This window comes from Eschrichtius robustus, chromosome 12 (assembly GCF_028021215.1).
Source record: "Eschrichtius robustus isolate mEscRob2 chromosome 12, mEscRob2.pri, whole genome shotgun sequence".
NCBI lineage: Eukaryota > Metazoa > Chordata > Mammalia > Artiodactyla > Eschrichtiidae > Eschrichtius > Eschrichtius robustus.
The window spans coordinates 43,995,430-44,016,400 of NC_090835.1; the positions used below are offsets into that span (position 1 = coordinate 43,995,430).

At 44.7% G+C, this 20,971-nt stretch overlaps 1 protein-coding gene and 1 non-coding gene across 2 annotated transcripts in view; one reads left to right on the plus strand and one right to left on the minus strand.

Annotated features, from left to right (window-relative positions):
• The window catches only part of SCN11A (sodium voltage-gated channel alpha subunit 11), a 128,788-nt gene that overhangs the window by 66,779 nt on the left and 41,038 nt on the right, over nucleotides 1-20,971 (minus strand). The window contains exons 3-4 of the mRNA XM_068556870.1: nucleotides 10,739-10,873; nucleotides 2,919-3,229 (exon numbers count right to left, since the gene is read on the minus strand). Of these exons, the coding sequence (XP_068412971.1) occupies nucleotides 2,919-3,185 (267 nt within the window). The 5' untranslated portion in view covers nucleotides 3,186-3,229; nucleotides 10,739-10,873. The remainder of the gene's footprint in view (nucleotides 1-2,918; nucleotides 3,230-10,738; nucleotides 10,874-20,971) is intronic.
• On the plus strand, nucleotides 14,017-14,136 carry LOC137774340 (U5 spliceosomal RNA). The gene has a single exon (XR_011075862.1). It is a non-coding gene; the product is annotated as a U5 spliceosomal RNA (small nuclear RNA).

Genomic DNA, 20,971 nt, shown 5'->3' on the forward strand with positions numbered 1-20,971 from the left:
GATAATATTAAATTAAAAAAAAACTTTGTAATGAATCTTAGAATAGTCAGGTACCTAGAGAGTTTATATTGTTATGCCTGAGCTGTCTTACATGAAATAGTCTGCCACTCACTTCTAACCTTGAGGATTTTCAATAAAAAAATCATCACGGTTCCCAGACTTGCTCTCCCATTCCCCCCCACTCCCTGGACATAGGCAAATCTGCCTGAGGTTCTCGACTGGCAGGGGAGGCCCTACAGAAGGCAATGGAAATGTGTGTGGGTGTTTTTGGTTATCTGTCACAATCACTGGAGGCTCTACTGGCCTGTAGTGGGTACGTCCTGGGATGCCAAATCCAGGACAGACACACCAAATGGTGCACTGTTCAGTTGGGCCCCACTGAAAAACACCAAACCTGCACCCGTTTCCTCCTTGCATGTCTTCCTGGGCTCTGGGCCTGAAGCTGTACCTGGACAACAACCAATGACTCACAGGCTTCTAACATCAACCCTCAGACCTCCCCCTTTCCATTTAACTGTCATCTGGCTGTCCCTTTATGTGTCCTGAAGGCTGTTATAAAAGCCTTCATAGAACTAGGGTCATTCCTGTCTCCTGTGTCATTGCTCCTTTCAGATTTGCAGAAAAGTACTACTTGACATGTAATCCAGCTTATTCTCAAACAGGAAAGACAGGTCTTGTCACCCAGGCCCAGAAACAGTGGGGTAGCTGCCGCCTTGGTTGAGATACCAGAATTTCAGCCACTGCCAAACATCAACTTCCTTCACTGAGTTGCTGGAACTTACTTGTCTGCTGGCCATCTGGCTGCAGGGAAAATGTGGACTAGGATATTTTCTGTTTCCTCCATAACAAAATGAAATGGGCCACAGGGTTCTTTAAAAGCTATGAGCCCAGGGGTCTAAGACTCACTTTGGGGATTCTGTGCCCTTTCTTTGGACAGAAAGACGATTTTAGGGCAGAGAGCAAACCTCTTCCTAAGGTGGGTCACCCAGATTAATAGGTGGCATGATATGGCTCTACTTCTATGCCCTTTGATTTTTTTTTTGAATTTTATTTAATTTATTATTTTATATAGCAGGTTCTTATTAGTTATCCATTTTATGCCCTTTGATTTTGATATTTTATTAATGCCTCCTCTGACTGCTTTAAATATTTCAACTAATGGTGTATTTAACTACACTCGCCAGGGTTTTAATGATTTAAAGCTGTCTACTTGCTGACACATCTCCACCCTTTTCCCTGTAGCTCTTCAAAAATGGAAGCTTTGAAAGAGAGGAACTGACCTGCGACTACAGAAAGAGCCCTTGGGTTTGAGTCCCAGCTCCACCACTAACTGGCTGTTTGACCTGGTGTAAGCCACTTCCCCATCAAGGTTTTGTCTCCTTATCTGTAAGGTGAAGTGCTAATGACACCACACATAGCTCACATGACTGCTGAGAGCACTGACGTGTTAGGTCATGGGTGTGCAGAGCTCTGAACAAGTATCATGTCTCTTGATTTAAAGGGAGGACCCAGGCTGAGAAGAGATGGTCCGAGAACATCCACCCCAGCTGGATCAGAGCCTGTCCTCCCAGGACTGTCCGCAAAACACCAAGCTGCTGCCTACCTCCTGGATCTCCTACCCAGCCTAGAGGCAGAAGGAGGCCTCCAGGAGTTATCTCACCTCCAACTACTCTGCCTCCAAGAAGCCCCTGGAATTCTGGGGCATTAGGAGAAGGAGAAATATTGGAGTGTTTTTGCTCCTTCACCTCTTTTCCCCTTTTTTGTCCTTCCCACTCATACCCAGCTTTCTTCCATCACACAGTCCCCATTCGGCCTGGTAACCCCAAGTCTGTCCAATTCAAGGACATACAAACCAGGCAATCTTTCTTTGGAGAGGTCAGTTTCTCATGGGTGCCAGAAAAGGATGCTCTCAGCATCCCATATTTTCCAGGACTTTCCCCAAACTCCCCAGCCTCCTTCCTCCCTGTCTTCAGTCTGGCAAAGTGGGTTTTCCATTCTCTGCTGGATCACACAGTGAGATGATGATGGCCAGGTCTTCTGAGTCTTTCCTGAAAGGGGATGGTCTGTAGAGGACTTTCCTCACTGCCCCAGGCTTTCAAACAGCCATCAGAAGAGCCTGAGCTCACGTTTCCTCATCTAGGAACCCCTTTGAGGAACTTTTACTAGAATTTCCCTACATCTAGGTAGATAAAACAGCAAGCCTATCACATATTGGCATGGAGTTTACATGTAATCTGCATGTGCCTACTTGATTACAATATTCTTAAACTTCATTTATTGAGCTCCTCTTATGTGCCAAGTATCGGCCTAGGGCTTTGACCTTCATAAATCTCATTTAATAGCCTAAAAAGCCTATTGCCTAAGAGTTTTTCAAGGTAAACTCTAGTTTCTGAAACGGACATTCATGGACAGTGATATTAATTCTTCATACCAGTATAATGCCTTACAGTTTATAATGTTTTACAGTTTATAAAGGCTCCATAGCATGCCTATGTTGTAATGTAGGAAGAGCAGGCATTATTCCCGTTTTACTGATTAGAAAAGTGAGAATTAGTGAAGTGATTTACCCAAAGTTATAAATCCAATTACTTGAAATGGCCTATACCCAACTTTTCTGACTGCTAGTCCAGTCCTCTTTCCTGACACCATTTTATGTTTTCTCTGCTCTCCTTTTATCCTTCTGCTGCTCCTCATCTTCATTCATCTTCTTTTCCAAGACATGCATTATTACAGAGAGAAAATTAGTACTGAAAGCCATTCTCAGGACTGTGAAAGCAATGACAGGGAGTGACAGCAAAGGAGAAGTGGGGTCTGGCCTCTTTATACCCCAAGATCAATATTTGGAGATCCATGCAATGCCAATTACACCTGGTGGTTAGAACATGGTTAGAACACCCCAGCCTCCCCACAGAGGGTACCTTATGATTTCTGTAGAATGGGTCCAAGTCTTCCAGGGGCTTCCCTATCAGCTCATGGGGAATGTCACCATAGAGCATGGGCAACTTTCTGGACACCTTTAGGTCAAGCTGAGGTCGAGGCTGGGGTTCTGCTGCTGTCTGGTCTTTGGACTTTTTTTTCTCCTTTTGGATGGCGATCCGCTTCTTGATTGCAGCCAAAGAGTCAGGAGTGAAGGCGCGGAAATTCCTCGCATCTGGGAAGATCACCGGGTAGCACCTGTCATCCATCTTCACCCTCGGGGCACAGACAAGCAGCAGATCCTCAGAGAGCTCTGGGAGGTAGAAAATTACACTGTCTGCCCTGAGATTCCACTCTCCAAGGACCATATCATGGGGTCTACAAGAGTTGAGACTGAGGTGAGGGGGTTTGGGAACTCATTAGCTGTGAAGAAGGTCAGAAGAGGTGACCACTATTGTGGATATAAAAAGAATTTTGGGGCTTCCCTGGTGGCGCAGTGGTTGAGAATCTGCCTGCCAATGCAGGGGACACGGGTTCGAGCCCTGGTCTGGGAAGATCCCACATGCCACGGAGCAGCTAAGCCTGTGAGCCACAATTACTGAGCTTGCGCGTCTGGAGCCTGTGCTCCGCAACAAGAGAGGCCGCGATAGTGAGAGGCCCGCGCACCGTGATGAAGAGTGGCCCCCGCTTGCCACAACTAGAGAAAGCGCTCACACAGAAATGAAGACCCAACACAGCCATAAATAAATAAAAATAAATAAATTAAAAAAAAAAAAAAAGAATTTTGGGCATAGGCGAGACCAAAGCAGGTCATCATTCCTGGAGGACCTGGAAATAGGTGGGAAGCTGAGTTCAAGATCAATAAGCAGAAGAAGCTCAGTCTCTAAAAATGAGACCCAAGCATCAAGGAAGACAGTAAGACTGAACCAGCTGAACTACTGAAATGGGACCTGCAGATGGTAGACAAGTGGCCACAGTGTGAACAGGAGAGGAAGGAATAGGGAATCAAATGGGCCATAGTTGGGGGTTGTAAAATCAAAACTATGAGTGCATGAGTCTTTCTTCACCTTTGGTTGGCAAAGTTCTTGAAATGTGACGGGATGGAAACAAAAGAGCCATAAACACAGGCATGAACATTTACACTAACATCTATGATCCTTTGCCAGCTCCCTAACTTCTGAGACCCAGACCTGGCAGAAGTGAGACCCCAAGAAAGCAAAAAGGATTTGCCAAAGCTAATAGGTCACTCTATCATGGGATAATAGCTCTCCCAGCCCCTATCCCTGACAGCCCTTTCTACAAGGACTTTCTCTACAGCCTCAGGCTTAAAACTAGACTCTGAGAAAAAGCAGTAGTGGTTAAGTTGAATGCATTTATTCCCCATGCCAGGCATCTTCTTCCTTTCTAATTTACTGAATGCCAATCTAGGATTGACTCCCACACCACTCCAAGGAATTACAATGGGGAACTCAACATAGGACTGGTTTATTCATTCAACAACCATGTGCTCAGAGCCTGTTCCGGGCACAGTGCTAGGCACTAATGGTGAAAAAACCTCAGTCTCTCCTCCAGGCCCTACAGTTACACTGCCTGCTGTAGTGGAGAAGACAGATAAAAGACATGAAACTACAGGAGAGTAAGACAAATGCTACTATAGGAAAGAAATAGAGGGTGCTATGTCTGTTCATAGGATAAGCATCTAAGCAGTTTTGCAGAATCAGGGATGGCTTACCGAAGCTTTAATGTCTCAGCTGAGACCTGAAGGAGATGTAAGTCTCAGAGAAGAAAAAAAGGGACATTAGAGTGTTGCAGGGGGAGGAAAGAGCATGTACGAGGACACTTGGTTGAAAAAGAACATGGTGTCTATCAACAGGTTTTGTTTGCCCAGAATGGAGATTGTGTGGAGTGGAATGGTCAGTCAGCACTGGAGAGCATGTGGGGGCCTGTAATCCTTAGTAAAGATCATGGACTTCACCCTGAGGGTAGCGGAGTGTTACTAAAGGGTGGGTTATTACTATTATTATTATTTCAGAGGAGTAACACTATCATTTTTTTAATATCCCTCTTACTGGTGAGAATGGATAGGCTTGGGATAGGGGAATGAAGGAGTTGGGAAGGCCAGAATAGGAGAAATGAGCTTGGAAACTGTTGCAACAGGTCATAACCACTGAGGATGACCTAATGGAGTGGATGGATTTGAGAGTCACTTAAAAAATAGCCTTGACAAGTGATTCATGGGAAGAGAGGGATTTAAGGGCAAGGAAGGAGTCAAGGCTCCTGGCTTCGGCAAGTGAGTCAACAGTGCCAGTCGCTCAGATAGAGAGCACTAGGGAAGGAGAAAGCTTTGGGGGAACAGATTCAGATTAAAACACATGGAGTTGAAGCCACTGATGGGACCTGCAAGTGGAGAGAACCAGGAAGCACTTGAATACAGAGAAATCACAGCTTACACGTGTTAGCCTCTGAAAAAAAGCACATAAGAAAAAAACAAAAACAAAAAACATAGTCAAAACTTCCTTTGCAAATCCCTTAGGGAGGTACCATATTGAAGAGGCATCCCAACTCACTGGTCAACAAATTCAATAGAACCTCTTTCTTCAGTGAAGAAAGTAGTTGGATTCTGTTTAAAGGCCATGATAAGGGCAACATATGTGTCTTTAAACACACTAAGGGTAATGCAGTACTCACAAAGTGTGAGCCATATGTCAACAGAAACCAAATATGGGACCGTAGATTCAGTGCATTCTGTCCTGCATTCATTCAGGGTCAAGCTCTTTATGGACACTCCTGGATAATGGAATTGGCCGTACTATTTAAATTACTCTCTCTCCTCTCCTCTCCCCTCCGTTCCTCTTCCCTTCTATTTCTTCCCTCACCTCTCTCTCATAAACATATGTAACTGAATTTGTATAAATGAAGTGAGCATATAATGAGACTCTGCTGAATTTGGCTCTAGAGCTCATAAAAGACATTTAAGACAAGCATGAAGTCTTTTGCAGTAAACAGCATATGAATGCTAGTTGATCCTACAAAATGGATGAGCCAGGAAAGACCCTGGATGGCCAAAACTGGACCTTATGCTAAGTTGCAGCAAGAAATCCAGTGGAGGGCTGCTGCCGTAATAATGAGACTATTAAAGAAGAAACTGGACATTCTGGCCCTGCTGTTCTGAACCTGGGTTATTTTGACTGGGTCCTTGAGGAAAAGAGACTTAATAAAAATAAATAACACAAAATAAAACTGACAACCCCTGAAACTGCACACGTCAAAATCTGTTATAGATGGGGACTTCCCTGGTGGTCCAGTGGTTAAGACTCTGCCTTCCAATGCAGGGGACACGGGTTTGATCCCTGGTTGGGGAACTAAGCCGCGGGGCACCTAAGCCTGCACACTGCAACTACTGAGCCCATGAGCTCTGGAGCCCGAGTGCCACAACTAGAGAGAAGCCCATGTGGCCGCAACGAAGAGCCCGCATGCTGCAAAGAAAGATCCCGCATGCTACAACTAAGACCCGACACAGCCAAAAAAATTAAAATAAAATAAAAACTGGTTTATTAATAGGTAAAAAAGAAAGGTAATTAGAAATTCCATGGAAACAAAATGTTCTTCAGAAAGTCACATTTTACATATGAAGCCAACTAAATGATCTGAGCAGCCGACAGAATATAAGAACAGGAAAAAAAGAGAGTCCACTTGACCTTGACACTTAGAACGTTCTCCTTCATGCAGCAGAAGGTCAGTGACATCAGAGTCCATCCCCTTCTTTATGGGTCCAAATATAGTACTTGGTTTTAGAGACTAGTAGCTACAAAACCTTTATATCATAAAGGTTATATATTAGTTTTTGATTTTTAACAATCTGATACATAAAGCAAAATTAATTATAATTACAGAAAAGACTTCAAATGTTATCAATGTTATAAAATTTTGTTGCAAGCTGGAGTTGGAGAGAAAAGGTGAGGGGAAGCTCAGAGGCACCAATTTCCTCATCCTAAACACGTGGAGAATTAAGACGTTCTATGGAAGGTCAACGGATCAAGCAATACAAGTATAAATATATCCCTTAAAATTACACAAGTAATCAAGTGCAAAACCAAATTAGAAACATAAGGAACAAAAACTGGAAGAAATCATGAGAAAGGCAGAAGGATTACTGTCAATAAGCTAAATCCCTCATCGCACATAGGGGCAATTCAATAATTTTTACTTGGGCTTCCCTGGTGGCGCAGTGGTTAAGAATCTGCCTGCTAATGCAGGGGACGCGGGTTCGAGCCCTGGTCTGGGAAGATCCCACTTGCCGCGGAGCAGCTGGGCCCGTGAGCCACAATTACTGAGCCTGTGTGTCTGGAGCCTGTGCTCTGCAAAAAGAGAGACCGCGATAGTGAGAGGCCCCCGCACAGCGATGAGGAGTGGCCCCCACTTGCCACAACTAGAGAAAGCCCTCGCACAGAAACGAAGACCCAACATAGCCATAACTTAAAAATAAATAAATAAATAAAAATTTTTAAAAAAAACAACAAAAAAAAACCCCAACCTCAATTAAATTAAAAATAATAATAATAATAATAATAATTTTTACTTAAACTTGATAAATCAAGAAATAGGAGAATAAGAGAATTATTTAGAGTTAAGTGAGATAATGACCGGAAGACTGAAAAACTGAAATGGTTAACAGTGCGATTGGATATATAGGTGAAGGTGGAGACATTTTATTTTTCATGTTATATCCTTCCCAACATTTTTTCTTCCTGAGATATTTGAATTATATGCATGTATGTTACTCCCATAGGATTGTGAAAGGATTGTAAAAATCCTTCAAGGGCTCAAAACATCCTCTAATTCAAAATAGAGAGTCAAAATAGAGAATCAAAATAGAGAGTCAATATCAGGTATGAAGACAGGCTCTAAATCTCCTTGAGTCAGAAAGGAAGCAAGCTTAATCTCAATTTGCAGTCCTAAACCAGGAGGCCAGCAACATGTGAATTATGACTTGACGCAAGGCAATCATGAGAGACAGGGAGGCCTGTGAGGAGGCTCTGCCAGACCTCCATCAGGTGATGGGCTAGACTGGCAAGGAAGGTGGGAAGCCATCTGTCAGGGCCTCTGAGGACCAGCCTGTGTTCAGCAGGCTCACGGGCCCACTCCCACTAAATAGAAAGTAAACAAACTCTCATCTAGGAAAGAGAGCCAAAGCCTCACTTCCTTAAGCAGAGGCCCTAAATTCTTTGGGAATTCACTTTCTGTTAAGATTAGGTAGCTCTGGACCTTAATTCAAATCTATAGCTTTATAGAGGTATTTAGATCTGAACTCCAATCATTCATTCACTCATGTGCTGGGTGCTAGAAATGCAAAGTGATATAAAACACCATCCCAGCCTCAAGGGTCTTACAATGGTGTGGGGAATCAGGTAAGTTAAGGACAAAGGATGAAACCACACACTGAGTGCGGCTACACTAGAGGAAGCACCGGGTGCTGTGGGAGCCCAGAGGAGGGCATGGTTACAAAGACTGGAAGTCATGGAGCTGAAAGGAAAGAGGGAAGAGTATGCACATGTGAAAGCACTGAGGGTGGCAAAGGGCTTTTGTTTCTTATTTATGACTTTACCTATAATTACAAAAGCTACATAACCTTACTGTGCTGGCCATCTTCAGTTTGCCCTACAGGTCTCTCCCCATCCTTCCCCACCCTGCTCAGTGCCCATGAAGCTGATCCACATGGACCCCTCACTGGGGTCCCTTGAACTCTGGCTTCTGGTTGAGTTTGGCCAATGGGAGGCACCAGCAAGAGACCCAGAAAATAGGGGAGAATGAGGTTGGAGACTTCTTTCCCAACTCTCTCCCTGATGGCAGCACGCACCACAGCTCCTATCAGATGGCCCATCCACACAGCTTCTCCTCCAGTTCTACAGCACCTCCCCCTGCCCCTTCAGATGCAGGGTGTAATGGCTCCCCACTCTCAGCACACCTGAGAACGGCACTGTCACTTGTTTCTGTTACTGTAACTCTGCCTGAACTTTTGTAAAATGTCCCTTCAATAAAACATCCTCAAAATGCCCAGTTTGAATGTGCCATCTGTTTCCTGCCAGGGCTTGGGCTGATAGAATCATCCATTAAATAAAATTTAGAAAACAAGACAAGGAAATGATCACTCACCAAAGCCACCTAACACATGCAAATTTTAACATTTTGGTGTATTTCTTTTCCGCAGTCTTTCTGTGAATATATTTACATAGCTGTCATTATGATGTGTATGCAATTTTACCCTATGAACTTTTCAATTAACATGATATCACAAACATTTTCACAATGATAGATGGCATTTAAGGATGTCTACCTTGTTCCAGGCAAAATTATTATCTCATTTTATCCTCAGAGCAACCTCATGAGATAAATATTATCCTTGGGGGATTTCTAAAAGTAAATATTCATCTGCAATTAAGGTGAATTCTTCTCCTAAGAGGCAGAGATTTTAACCTTACATCTTCCTTTGACTAGTGTTTCTCTCTAATTTTCTCTCCAGGTAAGGAGTCAAACTGGACAACCTGACCCTCACACTTTACCCTAACCAGTAAGGGGAAGTCACAAAAGGATTGCAGCTGCACAACCAGAACCTTTTGGCATGGATCTGGTCCACACAGCCTAAAATGCCAAAGGTCCACACTGAGGTTAATAAGAGTTCTGAGCCATAGGCTAAGCACTGTCAAACACTTTAAATGGATTACCTCTCATAATTTCCCAAGAGAGCTACAGGGTAGATATTATTATATCGTCCACATTTTACAGAAGAAAACATTAGGGCTTAGAGAAATGGAGACACTTGCCTATGATCCCGTAAGTGCTGGAGAATCTCAGTCCCAAACAGTCACCACCATGCAATTCCACCTACGTGCCTAGTTCTTCATACTCAAACTAAGACACCCCTTCCTGAGAGAAGGGAGTCAGGAGGAGAAAGCCACACAGCTTCCAGCTGGGCTGCACTGGGTCGACGGCACCCTCACTGTGTGTGACATTCTTCCCTGGACATCAGCCTCACCACCACCGCCCCATTCACGTCACTCCCACAGGCATTCCACTGGCCCCACCATGACACCCTCCCACTCATCCAAGCCAGACAACCCAATGGTGGATATATCCTACAGGATGCCCCTTCATCCATTTTGGGTAGTGGTCTGCATAACAAGTTCCTAACTTTGGTGATTCATAAGCTATGTACGTTAATGTGGATTACAAGAATATATATATATACTCTTCCTCCTTCATAGATCCCATAAGAAAATCAGAAAGAAAGGGAACTTGAACAGACTTTAACACAATTTGATCTCAGTCCAAAGCCAATCCCAAGATTAAGTTGCTAGCTCTTCAGCAAAAAACAAAAACAAAACAAAAAAACAAACAAACAAAACCCCTCATGTACATCAATTTCTGATTAAGTTAATTGGCCACAGGGAATTCAGAAAATATTTGGAGGATTTGCACCATAGCCTCAGATGGAGACAAGACTTGAGCACATCATTTCTAGAAAAGTCCAATTCCTGACACAAAGTCCAGGGTTGCAAGCACCTACCAGGCCAGCCAGCCAGCCATCTCCTGTCCCCATGCCCTCATGCCCTCTCAGAGCATTTGAAAGGAGAAGAACCACCTGATGGACCCCATCACCTGAGCCATGTATCCTATACCTGGTCTCTGCCTCTGATTTGAGCAGGAAAAGGTTACAAAAGGTCTGTACTCTGTCCTGATGAAAAAAACAGAGCAAGTTCCATAGTGGCAGGTCCAGCCCTGAAAGGACAGAAGAACAGGGCTGCCCCCAGCCCAGAGGACTTACCTGCCTCCTGGTAAGGTGGCTCCAGGCAGCAGCCCCTGTGGTAACTCTTGAAGCTTTCTGCAGAGCAAGTCTCTCGCAGAGTCCGAGCTTCTGCTCCTGGCAATTGAAGCCCTTCTGGGAGGGGCAGCTCCAAAGCTGGGTGGAGAGCATAGAGGAAGGGAAATGGGAAGAGAGCCAAAGTGATTTTAAAGAATCGTGTAGGAAACCCTGTAACCGGAGAGTGACTGAGATGGTACTTACATTTATACTTTGGAAGCATCTGCCTTTAATCAGTGCTTAATCTAACTCTGAAGAAAGCATCATTAATAAAGAAACAGGTTGTTTTTTTCTTTGGCCTCATCCAAGTGGGTGAGAAAATACAGACAAGTCTATCTGAAAAGCCATGCTGTTTCTGCATTCAGCTTAGCCTGCAGGCCAACTAACTTGGGGGCTCTAAGGTCTCATCCCCGAGGACCTACCAAGGTCCACAACGTGAAACTGTTCACAAGACACCCATTCAGCTCCTCCTTCTTTCTCTTCTCTTGTGCCATCAACACTGGGGTTCAGACCTATGAAAATACATGCTTGCTTATATGTTTGTCATAAGGGACACCAAGAAGACCCCTTGGCCACCAAAGCAACCCCACAATGGACCTGTCACCAAACCCAAACTCTCCCATGTAGGCTTCTGTTTTGTTAATTCTTGGGGAAAAATGAAATCTTGCTGGGCAGTGTCATACCATAAGCTATTTTCAGCCATTGTCACCTTACAGAGGCCGGCTGACAGCCAACTGAGGTAAAGGATACAAGATGTGTGTTTATAAGGAAGCATGAAGTAGGAAGTAGGTGTTGAAAGGAGTGCTGGATTGGAATCACAGGCAGATTTGGGTCCTGCCAGAAGGGGCATTGAATACTGGTCAAAAGAACTGGGCTCTACCACTCTAAGCTGTGTGATATTGGATGGATCACTCCATTTCTCTGAGCCCTAATTTTCTCCCTATAAAATGGGATAATCTTCCAAATCTCCTTAGCCTTAGGAAGCAAATGTGATAATAGCTGTGAAAACACTTTGCAAACACTAGATTAAGTATCTTAATTTAAGAGAGAAAAGGCCTGGTTGCTTTTCTACCTCTACTGACTCAACACCTAGACCCCATGGAGAGGATGAAATCACAGACATGGGATGGGATTAGTACCAGGCCTGGCACAGTGTATATGATCCAACTTTTTAAGGCAGTGATCAGAAATTCTAAACCCTTGTCTGATTTTAGGGTGACTCTCAGAATAAGAGAAGATCAAAGAATAAGAGAAGTGCTTAGAGTTAATTAGCATTTTTTTACGTGGATAAAAACGTGTGCATTTGAAGAGGTAAAGGAGGCCTCAAAATCCATTATTTTAAGAGGCTCTGGCCTTTTTTAATATAAACTCTTTGCAAATATTATTTTCCTAAGCTATTAAGTCAGATTCAGACTTCCCACTCTGAAGTTTCAAAGAATCTTTCTAGCTCCATCTTCAAGGAAGTAAAAATGATTCCAAATGTAAAGACTTAAGTGACTAAGAGTAACACAAACACAGGCCGCCTGAGCACTATGGGGCTTGCATTCAGGACTTCCCCCAGATTCACGTCTCCTGTGGAGAACTTAGGGAAGGCAAACATGCGTTTGAAAAATGGAGCAGAGCACCTGTGCTGGGACTTCATAATATAAGATGCCAATGCCAGAGCACCCGCATTTGCATCCCTCGAGCCATATAGCATCATCACCTCCCTCAAGTGCTAGCAGGCAGCAAGACGTTGCCAGTCTCAGTCCCACCATCTGATAAGCTGATCAGTTTCAGCATCAGTGGTCAAGGTGGTGCAGCAGCCATGCCTTCCATCTGTTGATTTAGCAAAGATGACACTGAATCTCCACTATTGCAGAGCACCTGGAAATACTAAAATAAGACCTGGGCCCTTGAGCAGCCTACAGTTTCTTATGAGAAAGAAACCTGTCCAAAGAACTATAAAACAAGAAAGGCAGCATCAAGGGGCTGCAAGCAAGATGCAAACAGAGGCCTTCACAGCATAGAGCAGAGAGCAACTCATTCCAGGAAGGCTTCCAAGAAGAGATGGGATTTGAGCTGAGGCTCAGAAAATGAGTAAGAACTCAATATGTGAGAAAGTAGGGATGGGCTTTCCAGGAAAAGCATGAGCCAGGACACACAGGCCTGGAAGGATAGGACGTGTAGAGAATCTCAAGTGATTCCATGGGGACAGAAGAGGAGGAGGCTAAGATGAAGGGATGTTTTGCATGGCCTTGCATACCACTTGGATACTGCTGAGTTTGAACTTGAACTTGTATTGAGTCACAGGCATGGCACTGGCACTGTCTTAGGCTTCTGATTATTTTATGAATAACCACCAAGTCCTGTTTCCCTAATATGCACCACTGCTGTAATCACACTGACAATAAGACATCCATGCAAATGAACAGATGTTAATGAATGATGCTGAGGGTGTGATGTACACCACAGCAGAAGGTGAGAGCAGCCAAAGGGAACAGGACATTTTGTGGGGAACCTTGGAATGAGCAAACCAAGGAGAACTAGCTGTGACTGATTCTGAGGACAGAGCTCTGAGGAAGTCCAGAATCCATTTCCTAGCATGCACTTGCCTTTAGGATCCTAAGGGAGGTTCCTAGATAGTTCCTTACAGAAAACATGCTTGTTGAGGACACAGTTTCATGACCTTGTTCACTGCTATGGCCCCATGCTTATAAGAGTACATATTTAATAAGTGTTTAATAATTATTTATGAATGAATAAAAGAACTGCTAACCTCACAGTCCTTTCTGAAACCCAATGCAGGCTCCTCAATCCTATCTGTCTGGTTCTGGGAAGGAAGCCCTGGCGTGTCCTGCTCTGTAAGATCTTGCTCTTCACTTCCATCCTTCATTTCCAGACGTACAAGCCCTTCTAACCTCTAACTGGACTGTCACAATGGCCTTCCCAACGGACAGTCTGCCCCAGCCCCTTCCTGGTAGACTGTCCCACGCACTGACCACTCCTCCCCCAGCCACATCCCTCTTCTCTGTTCCCTGCCTCGCTCAGGGTATTGCTAAAGCTGCCTTCCTCTTGCCTTTCTTCTTGCTCCTTCCCCCAATCCCTCCATCCCTCAATTCCTGCTGCTTCCACGAAGGTTTCAAGACCACGCTATCCCTCTGTGAGTTTCCTCTACATGGTTAACCATCAATATTCCAACAGCGCAGTACATCACATACCTTTGTGATCAGCTCCACACCATTGCAAAACTATTTTAATCTATACTCGTACTTCTCTTCATAATCAAATGAATATTTTGCCTTTTACTAAAGATTCATGTGGAGAGGGACAAGCATGACTGTTGCTTCCATTTTTTGAGGGCTTGTGGGAATAAGCAAGCCTGATATTTCTGTGTATAAAAATAGACCTAGCGAGGGACTTTCCTGCTGGCCCAGTTTGTAAGGCTTGGTGCTCCCAATGCAGGAGGCCGGGGTTCATTCCCTGGTCAGGGAACTAGATCCCACGTGCATGCCGCAACTGGGAGTTCACATGCCACAACTAAGGAGCCCTCCTGCCACAACTAAGGAGCCCATGTGCCACAACTAAGACCCAGTGCAACCAAATAAATAAATATTAAAACAAACGAACAAATGAAATTATTCTACATACTACCTTTGTGTTTTGGTTTAGGTTCCTCCAAAAGCATTAGACAAGTACTTCAGTGAAAGAGTTTGTTTGGGAGGTAAATCACAGAAAACAGGAGTGAGGGAGAGAAGAATGGAAGGCTAAGAAGGAGGAGAAGCCAACAAAGGGTGTGCACTTCAGATGATTACAGATATGGCAGACTGGGGCTCAACCTCTCTGGGGAGCTTCTGAGGAGCTATTCAGAATTTATTTGAGAATTAGGAGGCTGGGCATTTGTCCTCTGGCTTACATCCCCTATTGGCTGAGGGTTGTCCACAGGGGCATTGTGGTAATCAGCCTCTAAAATAGCCCCAGTGACCCTTACCTCTGATAACAGTATTCATGTTCTTGTGTGGTCCTACCCCAAATTGAACAGGTATAACCAACATGATATTGCAGAAGTGACAGTGTGTAATTTCTGAGGCTTGGTCACAAAAGGCAACGTGGCTTCTCCCTGCTCTCTTGGATTGCCCCTCTGGAGGGAGCTAGCCACCATGCTGTGAGGACACTCAATCAGCCCTGTGGAGATTCCACGTGGGGAGGAACGGAGGCCTCTTGCCAAGAGCTGGCACCAACTTATCAGCCATGAGAGTAAGCCATCTTGGAAGCAGATCCTCCAATCTCAGTTGGGGTTAACTTCTCTCCAACCTCCAAATCTCTGGGCTATGCTTGCTCATGGGCTGAGAGAGCTCCCATGGCTTTGGAGACAGCACTGAGACAGAAAAGCCAAGAGAAGCAAGACAGACCCTTGAGGTGGGATGCTGTTAGTACACAAGAGCTGTCCACCACAGCTTTAGCTGAAATCAGAGGTAGTCTGACGGAATGTGGCAGGAGTACCGAAAGCACCTGCTATGCTCGGAAATTTCCTAAAAGATGGTTCCTGTGTATTTTTCTTTCCCCTCCACAGGGTTTGCCAAATGGTTACATACATGTAGGTTGTGAGCAAGGCTTCAAAGCCCAGCTCATGAGATCTCCTGTAACACAACAGCAAAAACTGCTCCATCCTCTAACTCCTACCATTCACTTCTTGTACCTATATTTAGCGCTTAGTTCACTGCTTCCATTTTCTGATATGTATTTTTCAGGATTCTTTTGGTTGCAAGTAAGAAAATCCTAACCCTAGTATACAGTATAAGCAAAAAAGATTTTATTGGCAGAGAACAGGAGTGTCATACAGAATCCAAGGGAAGAGAAGCTGCTGACTCTCATGGAACAGAACCAAAGATTGAAGACCTGTAGGACATTCAGGAAGTTCTGCCTCTCCTCATCTCTTGGTTCTGTTGCTGTTCCCCAGCCTCTTTGTTCTCCTGTCTTACTGTACACTGGCTTTCTCTGGTCCTAGCTGACCTGACAGAAAATGGCCACTCTCAACCACTGCGTTTACATGCTGACCTTTTTCATTCTCAAAATTCCCGGGGAAGGGGCTGAGTGACCTCACCTGGCTCGGGGGCTGACTCTAAACCAATAAACAGAGGGTCAGGAAGCTAGAGGTCAGGCAGCTCCCAATGCCAACCTGGGGGTGGATCTGGGAGGAGAACTCCTAAAGAACCCCCAAATGGGGACAGCACCAACATCATAATGTTTTAATGATTAAATAAGGCAATATGAATGAACTTCCTTTTGTACTCTTAAATGTTATACAAAGGTACAACTCTATTGTTATTTGAGAACCAGTGTAGTGTAGAGAGGAAACACATACACACACACACACAACTTTGAATTGAACACCTGGTCTTGAATCCCATCTTGTTCTGCCACCTAATAGCTGTGCGATCAATCTCTTTGTAAAATTTCTCTGAGCCTCAGTTTCTTCATCCATAAACACCTGGATGTACAGTGATAACACCTACTTGTACAAAGGATTCATGAGATTTAAATGACCAGGGGGTAACACTTTGTAAGGTACAAGCTAAAATAAATGTTTGTGGCTGAGGTAAGAGAAAGCGTTTATATACGTGATCTTCCACTATCTACCATGTCCCTGCCCCTCACAGGGATACAAATACACACACACTTCAAATTCTTTATACCCACTACAGCCCTGACCACATTTAAGCTCCAGGAGGTAGTAGCTATAGAGGATTGCTGACTTAATTGTGCAGGAGGGAGGGGGGAAGAGGTGGTGGGAAGGAGGGAGGGAAGGAACAAGGCAGACAGATAGGCATGCTGCCAGCCTGGGGCTGGGATAGGTGGCCAAGTCTATATGGAAGCCCAGTGAGGGACTGGCTGGAAGTCAAAAAGGATATAATTAACTTAAGAATTGCAATAAACTTGTAGCCACACTTAATAGGTTTCAAATATTTTCTCAATTTACCCTGGCTTCATTCTTCTCGGTTTGGTCTTGGGCTTCTTAGGGAGGAAGGGAAGAGGTAAAGCCAAGGAAAGTCTTAAAGGGGCAGCACCACCAAGCTTGTAAAAGGGAAGAACGGGTCTAGGCTTTCAGCAAAAGCTCAGTGGCCTGTGTGACATCAGATATCTGCACACTCAGTCCTTGGGGAATACAGAGGAAGGGAGTTGAGCTGCAGCAACAGGAAGAAACACATCTGACCTGACTGTGAAGCTGCCTTCCTGACCACCCCCCCTTCCTATCCTTCCTTCCCGCCCCCCGCCCCCCGCCCCCTTCCCACCATCCCTAGGAGGCTGAAGGTGGTCCAGGGGCTGCAGTCAGTGTTCGAGATGACATTTCAGCTTTCTTTTTCTGCTCTTTCCTGACTAGGCAGAAAGAGGATGTTGGTATTTCTAGAGCAAATTTAAAGGCATCTGGAAATGAATGTACATAGAAGAGAGACAATATCTGCTAACTGAGGTTTAAGTTCAGAAATAGAATGACTGAGTGTCACAGGAGAAATCGGAAGACCTTCCTCCTCAGTTCACCACGTGGCCTCGGGTTAATTGTTTCATGTCAAAACCTAAACTGGATGAGACTCGGTTCTCTCTCTAAAATCCTGAGCACAGAACCTCCCCGGCTACTTCTGTATAAGGTGGCCCAACCAAAACCCCCAGGCATGCTTGACCCTGTGGCCATCTGTTGCCATTAAAAGAATGTGTCCCTTTATTGTCACACAGATGTTAGCTGCCTGTCCCTCTGCTGTCACCTGTATCCAATCATGCTGCCCCTCACTTCTGGCCCTGGAGGATCTCTCTTGGCTTTCCCCAACCCCACTGGACCCTCAGTTCTTTCTATTCACCTAAATTTCCTAACAACTTTCCTCTCAGGAATGAGGCAAATTTCTTTTGATGCCTTGAGCATAACAGTTTCAAAGATGCCCCCTCTATTTTTTTACATGCATGCCCCTGGGGTCTTACCCTCCATCTCAAGCAATTTCTCTGAGTATTTCTTTCAAATAAATAATATGCTCTTCCCAAAAGACATCTGAGTAAAGAAGTAGGTCTCCACATCATTGGATTGCCATAATTTGGAATTAAAGGTAATGTTGTCTTATTTTACTTGCTCTCAACTTATATTTAATTTCAGAAATTAAAATGAAATCTTAGTTAATGGTTTTTTTTTTCCCCTGAGGCCTCATTTTTAAGACATTTTAGCCAAGAGACACCCTGAAGTGAGCACATGAATACAGGCTCCTAGATGCCTGGAGAGTCAGACCATGGGGTCCCTGCACATTGTCTCCCTCCTCAGCTCACTCTCCGGGATGATCTGTGCCCTGGGCAGCCCAGTCTGTTAGCGCCTTGGCTCCTTGGAAGGCCAGTGAGACCCCCTCCCCCAGCATGGTGTTTCCTTCTGAGAAGGGAACAGTGCACTGGGCTGTGGGCACACCCTGACTATGGGCCCCTCAATGTGCCGCCAGAGCCCCGGGACCTTGCTTAAGAGGACGGACCTGTGTGGGCGCTCCTTCAGCTCCTCGGAAGGTCCAGGCTTCCCTGTCTCCCCATGCTTAGGCCCATCCTCCACCATCAGGGAGCCCAACAGGCCTGAGGTAGGGACAGATCTGCTATCAGGGCCTCTTCAGGGGCCCAGGGTCTCATAGCCTCAGTGACTCAAAGCTATGGCCCCTGCTGCCCCAGTTCAGTTATTACCACCCCAGCACCAAATCCAGAAACATAACTGTCTGATGAGAGTCCCTGAGAGCCAAGGTGTGCATTCACACATACCTGATCACACACACACACACACACACACACACACACACACACACACACAGAGCCCACCAGAATACAGCTGTGAAAGTAAATAAACTAAGAAAACCTAAAACTGCACTGGGGCCACTGCCTGACTTCCTCTGTAAGGTCGGGCTCTCCACACCCCAGAAACCATGGGGTTAAGAAAAGGAGGCTCATAGGCCAGCTGATCCCATAGATGAGACAAACTAGCAAGCAGGCAGACAAAAGGCTCCCTTAATCAGCAATAGCCTGGTTAAGGTTCACTTCCCTGACTTTACCTCACCTGCCCTCACGCCAGATTTGCCCAAATCCACACTTGTGCTCCCACTAGGCCCCTGCGTGGGCTGCCCTCTCCTCTACTTCCTCCCCAAATCCACACCAACATTCAGAACTGGTTTCAGTCCTTTCCTCCAGGGAGCTTTCCTCACAGCAAGGCCGAACTTTTCTGACACTGACAAATACTGTCCCCTCCTTCCTCCTCTGACCGCTTCATGTTGGATGAGCCTCATCCCTCCAGTTAGGTTGAAAGCTGGTCCAGAGCAAAGACTGTATCCTTTTCCCTTGCATTTCTCAGCACGCAGCCGGGAGTTCATGCTCATAAACTAACACTCAAGTTCCCTATTAAATGGGACAAGGATGCTAGATGAGAGGTGGCTCAGCTGCTTCTAGAAAGACACTAGTGCTTCAAAGCTCAAGGAGGGCAGGAGGAGGGAGGGAGGGAGGGAGGGAAGGCATGCATTAAAAGCTTATGGAATACACAAAAGAGCTGAGCATCAGAACAAAGACTCATTTAAAAGGGCAAAGGAAACACTAGATGGCTGTTAATGGTGAACTGAATATGATAAATTATTACTTAAATCACTTGGTTTCACTCCTTGTTGTTATGCACAGTTAATTGGAGGGAACAAAATGCTGGGCCTCCCTGAATGGGGAGGGGAGGTGGGAGCAGTCTCAGGCTTGTAGCTTCCCCAGGACCACAGAGCCATCATGCAGAGATGACAAATACTGGGCCAACCTCCCTCCCCAGCCGACCGTGGTGGCTGGGTCCCATTACCCACAATCTGGTGCTCCTTTAGCTGGAGCTGGTGGCAGCCAGGTAGCCTAAGAGAGACAGAATCAGAGGGCTGGGTTGAGTGGCAGGTTCTGAACACTAACCCTGCCCCTGCTGGGCCCCACTCAGACGTCTCGCACCCTGAATAAAGCCAGGTGGCCTCAATAGCAGATTAACTGCTATTTAAAAACTTGGATTTTGACGCTTTTTTTTCTTCTTATGTTTCTATTCTATTCATTATATTCCTGAGTTCCTACAAATTATAAACCACTTAGACACAGAAATGACCTTCACTCAGTTGGGAGTGCAGATACAAGCATACTGAACTCATTGTGGGCTGCATAGAAAAAAAATCTTTCTAACACTTAAGACAAAGAATGTGTTAGAGTCTGGGAATAAATTAATAATTCCATGGCGAAAGGGAGAAGAGGCAGGCAAAGTGAGCCTGATAACACCATCATCAAAAAGAGAAATTTAGAAACATATAGATCTGTCATAGACCAGGATTTCACAAGTAATGCTTGTATGACAATTATTAGCAAGGCCTAGAGAGTTATAGTTACAGGATAATGGCAGACAACATTCAAATGTGGAAATCCACATGTCTACAGGACAATTTAACAAACATTAGCAAAAGATATTCTTATTATACAGACATAGAAAAACAGAGTTATAAGATATAGCACAGGGCTTCCTCGTGGCGCAGCGGTTGAGAATCTGCCTGCCAATGCAAGGAACACGGGTTCGAGCCCTGGTCTGGGAAGATCCCACATGCTGCGGAGCAACTAAGCCCGTGAGCCACAACTACTGAGCCTGCGCCTCTGGAGCCTGTGCTCTGCAACAAGAGAGGCACGCGCACCGCGATGAAGAGTGGCCCCCGCTTGCCACAACTAGAGAAAGCCCTCGCACAGAAACGAACACCCAACACAGCCAAAAAAATTAATTAATTAATTAATTAATTAATTAATTTTTTAAAAAAAGCACTAAGTCAGGAGTGGTGCATAATCTAACACAGTCCTCGATCTTAAAGATGCCTTCTTAAAAAAAAAAAAAAAAAAAAAGATATAGCACAATAAGTTTGAAGGCCATGTTCCTTTTCCTAATTTAAATTTATATTTAATTTTATTTTTAAACACTATTCTCAACCTTCAGTTTTATCACAAGAAAAAATTAATTGCTATACTCCTCTCCATGAAACTTTTGTATAAATAAATATAATCTCAAGAGAAAAAAATGTTTTCACAAGCCTATTAATTAGAGGCTCACAGGTTCTACTTGAAGTCAGGAGTCAGAACTGAAGCCATGTATATATATATATATATATATATATATATATATATATATATTTATTTATTTACACACACACACACACACACACACAC